General features: G+C 50.3%; 1 protein-coding gene across 1 annotated transcript in view; it reads right to left on the reverse strand.

Annotated features, from left to right (window-relative positions):
• LOC103804915 (erlin-1-like) overlaps positions 1–4341 on the reverse strand; it is a gene marked incomplete at its 5' end in the record, with an annotated part of 5106 nt that extends 765 nt beyond the window's left edge. The window contains 7 exons of the mRNA XM_009077550.1: positions 13–92; positions 367–456; positions 748–839; positions 1373–1431; positions 2326–2399; positions 3240–3365; positions 4280–4341. Of these exons, the coding sequence (XP_009075798.1) occupies positions 13–92; positions 367–456; positions 748–839; positions 1373–1431; positions 2326–2399; positions 3240–3365; positions 4280–4341 (583 nt within the window). The remainder of the gene's footprint in view (positions 1–12; positions 93–366; positions 457–747; positions 840–1372; positions 1432–2325; positions 2400–3239; positions 3366–4279) is intronic.
• Between the last annotated feature and the right edge of the window lie 136 nt (positions 4342–4477).

The raw sequence follows: 4477 nt of genomic DNA on the forward strand, positions 1-4477 counted from the left end.
TCCCGTGCTCACCTTGTTGGAATCAGCCAACTTCCGAGCAGCATAGTACTCTGCATCAGCTTTTGCCTTCTCCCTTGCCAGGAATGCAGCATCTGACAGAAAAAGAGGATTAGGAAGTGAACAGCCTCATCACACTGAGCTCCTGAGCCCTTGTTCCACAGGGACCAGCTGAGCCAGGAGTGCCCCTGGCCCTGTGCCTGCCCTTTGGCTTCCTGGAGAGCTCCATGGCAAGGGAGGAATGATGCCAGGGCTCAACCTGGCACTACTGATGACTTTTATAGGCTGCCCATGCCCGTGAGCTCAGTTCTGATGTTCCTCCAGCTGCCACCACCTCCATCTGGCAGGTGACCTCAGCAGTGTGATTACCTTCGATCTCGGAGATTCGCTTCTCAGTTTCCTTCTCCATGATCTTCTGTTGGTAGTGAATCCTGGCCACCTGTGCAGCCTTCTCTGCCTCTGCAATCACAACAGCTTCAGCTCAGACATTCACTTTCCAGGGCTGGAGCACCAGCACCCTGACCCTCCTCAGTGCCAGTAGGACATGGAGCTCCTGGAGCAGGTCCACAGTGCTCTGTCCAGTTCTGGGCTCTTCAGGACAAGAGGGACATGGAGCTTCTGGAGCACGTCCAGGGAAGGGCAAGGAAAATGCTGAAGGGACTGGAGCACCTCACTGATGAGGAAAGGCTGAGGGAGTTGGGCCTGTTCAGCCTCAAGAAGAGATGACTGAGAGGGACTAAGGTGACATACCAATGAGAGCTTTCTTCCTGTCTGTCTCTGCCTCCTTCTCCACCACCTTCTGCCTCTGGGCTGCAATCAGCAGCTTGGTCTTCTCAGCCTCCCTGAAAGGTGAGAAATGTTATCCTGGGGAAAGGGAGATGGGGAACAGTTCCTCATCCTGGGGCAGGAGAGGCCACAGGGACAAGAAACCAGCCAGCTGTCAGCAGCCTGCTCACTGCCATGGGGACTGGCTCTGTCTGCAGTGGTGTGAGCACAAAGGAAGGGATCATCCCCCTCTCCCTCTGGCACTGCTGGGGCCACATCTAGATGCTATGGACTGCCTGAAGCCTTCAGGATGGGGACTGAGCCCACTGCAGGGCTACTGCAGATGTGGGGTGGGAGCTGAGCTGGCTCAGCCAAAGATAAAGTGACAGGAGGTCCAACAGAGGATCTTATGGGCAAGAATTCAAGATCCCCAAGCCCTAATTTCAGTTTGGAGATGGAGAAACAGAAAGCACAAGTGCACCTGGCCGAGCACACACTGAGCAGAGCTCATCCCTCACTCTCTGAGCACCAGGGATGAGGTTGCTAACAGCTTTATGCCTGCGCTGGCTCCTCAAAATGGATCCACACTGTTTTATGTCCAGTTACTCACATGAGCTCGAAGTTTCTTCGGATTGCCTCTGGAATTTTGGGCTTTGTCACACGCACAGCCTGTGGAAAAGGAAAAGGGAGTGTATTTAAGTGCACTTAGATGAAGCAGTTTGATGCAAGCTGCACAACTAAGCAATGTCCTTGCAAACCAGCTGCAGTGCTGTGGACATCTCCACACTGATCTAAGCCCACACAGGATGGTGCCAAATCCTCCTGTGCAGCACAGCTGAGTGTGGCCACTCTCACAGAGATGTCCTGCATTTGGCTTTCCTGTCTCTGCAGCTTTTATGGCACCCAAGGAATGGAGTAAGGGCTGTGGAACAGACTGCTGAGGATGCCCATTGGCTTTAGTAGAAGGCACCTTCCAAGACCATGCATTCCAACCCACTCCCACCATGGGCAGTTTGCTCCAAGCCTCATCCAGCCTGGCCTATGGTCACCATGTGACCCTGCTCCAGAGCTTCCGTGGCCTTCCTTGTGCTGTGGCTGCACCTCAGAAGGTTTCTGTGTCCCCCTACAAAGCCATCATTAGGTCGAAGACTAGCTGAGTTTTGGTTTTCCTAACTCTGTCCCTGTGTTCCCAGTTTGACCAGCTTCATTCCTCCCAGCTCATCTATCCCTACTCTCCCTTTTTTTGAGTTGCCTTTTTGCCCTGCAGACCAGTCAGGAGCTCCTTGTTCATCCACACCAGACTCTATCCCTTGCTCTGTGCAATTTAAAGCCAACCCCTGCAGGTCTGTCACCTTAAAGGTTCTTCTCTCTACTCTGCAGGTCTGCCCCTGACATAAAACATAGTGTTTAGAAGTGGTTACAGTCACCTGGACAGTCTTAAGCTGTCAAACCTCAACTCAAGGCTCAGCTATTCCATGTTGAGTGGAAAATGGAAGGAAAAAAACCTATGTAACCTAGTCAAAGATGAGCAAATTAAACGTGGGACAAAGGGAATGAACCTACCTGGATAGTGAGACCTGGTGCCATGACATTGAGATCCTTCTGCAGGGCCAACTTCAAGTTCTCATCTATCTGATCTGTTTGGAGGACAAGAGAGACACCATTTAGCTTATCCTCTTTTCTCCTACAGCTTGTGTGGCAGTCACAAAAGCAGGTAACTATGGTGTAAGATAAAGCTGCTTTCTGAGACCATTCAGTACATTGTTTCCCTTCCTATGCTCCCTGGAAGATGTACCCCAAAGGAAAGTCACATGCTAGTGCCTAGCAAAATTCAGCTACTGATGAATTTGTGGTATCTGAGCTCAGGGCTTGCAGCATCTCAGCAAGAAAGAATGCCCAGAGGCTGTGGTGGAAGTCTATCCCTTCTACAGCATTCAGAGTATCTGAATGTTAAAAGTCTGACAAGCTTTTCTCTTCTATAACCTCATTTTCTGCTGCTCAGTCACTCAGGAAAGAATACAATGCTGTTATCTCTTTGGGGCACAGGTAGTACGACCTGTGCTAATTCCTGAAGCACTGCTACCTCCCTGTGGAAAACCTTCTGCCAGAAGGAAGTTGTGAAAGTACAAAAGTGGAATCAGCAGCAGAACAGGGGCCTAAAAGTAGAACTAGACAAGAGAAACTCATCAGCATAGTGAAGGAAACAGGTATCAAAGCATGCCCAGGAGCAGAGTGGCTGCTTTGTGCAGACAGAATAGGTAGAAAAGGACTGAAATCAAACTCCCACATGGGGAAAGACACATGAAACTGAATCATTAAGTTACAGGAGAGGTGGCATACGGATCTAAAAGGAGCTGTGGATTCTAGGCTGCAACTCCAGCACAGCAGCTGTTTGCTCTCAGGGGTTGGATGTAACACCAGGGCAGCCCAGGGAGTTCCAGAGCCCCCGGAGGAAGCATCCAGCTGCCACCACTTACCAAACAGCTCGATGTACACCTCCTGCAGGGTATGGGCACTGCAGAACTGATTGAGCTCATGGTGAATTTTGTTGAAGATCAAGGTCTTGTCGTAGTCTGCAGTGTAGTTCCTCACGATGTTGTACACTGTGGGACGGAGAAAACCATCAGAGGTCAGCACTGACATGGAGAGTTTCCTGCAGCACCACCTCACCAACAGCCAGGGGCGTGGAGAAGGCGCATTGGGACAGATTGGGGGATCTCCAGCCCTGGGAGTTTGCAGGATGTAGCCCATGTGGCTGTGAAAGTGAGCTCAGAGGAGGCATCTCCATCCCTGGGAGTGCTCAAGGTCATGCTGGATGGGGTTCTGAGGAACATGGGCTAGTGGAAGGGCTAGTGGAAGGTGTCCCTGCCCATAGTAGGGGGTTAGAACAAGATGATCTTTAGGGTCCTTCCCAACCCAAACCCTTCCACAATTCTATGAATTACCACAGCAATTCACCCTTCAATGCATCAGCAATGCTAGTGGTTTGCATTAAGCTGTGCTGCTGACAAACCCAAGCTATCTGGGTCTTTGGCCTGGTAGCTGGTAAGATAAGACAGGAAGAGGCTCCTAGATGGGTTTTGTCTTAGTAATTTTCCTGGGAGCCAGGCTGGCAAGTTACTGGGATCAGTTTTATAGGTGGTTTCCCCTCCAGCAGCAAGAGAAGAGATGGTTTGGTCTCTCTTACAGCAGCAAGAGAAGAGATTGCTTGGTGTCCCTTTCAGCAGCAAGAAAAGGGATTGCTTGAGCAGCCACCATGTTTCTAAAAACACACAAGGGAGAAGCAACCCCAGAATTTCCCCTGATCTTTGCCAACCTGTGGCTCTGCACAAACCCTGCAGGCACACGCACGATACTTAGTGCTCCAGGCCTGGGAGCTGTAAGGGTGACATGAAATAGAAACAGACACGGAGATTTTCCAGACATGGAAAATACAAGTCCTGCAAACCACCACATAGCTGCTGCAGGAGGAGGGAAGACAGTGACAGGGCTCCTTGTGAATCAGGATGGGAAGTACCTGCATATGGGGCCAGTTTGTTCACAACCTCTATCCGATCAATGTAGATCATGACACCACCACTGCAAGGGGAAAAGAGAGTTAATTCAGCAATTACTACTGCAGCTGTTGACATCATTAAAGGAAAAGTATCTTTATCATGCTAATCCATGTCACAACAATCCACAAAAGGGATTGCAAGGAGGACCTGGGAAACTA

Source organism: Acanthisitta chloris, unplaced genomic scaffold (assembly GCF_000695815.1).
Source record: "Acanthisitta chloris isolate BGI_N310 unplaced genomic scaffold, ASM69581v1 scaffold20636, whole genome shotgun sequence".
Taxonomy (NCBI): domain Eukaryota; kingdom Metazoa; phylum Chordata; class Aves; order Passeriformes; family Acanthisittidae; genus Acanthisitta; species Acanthisitta chloris.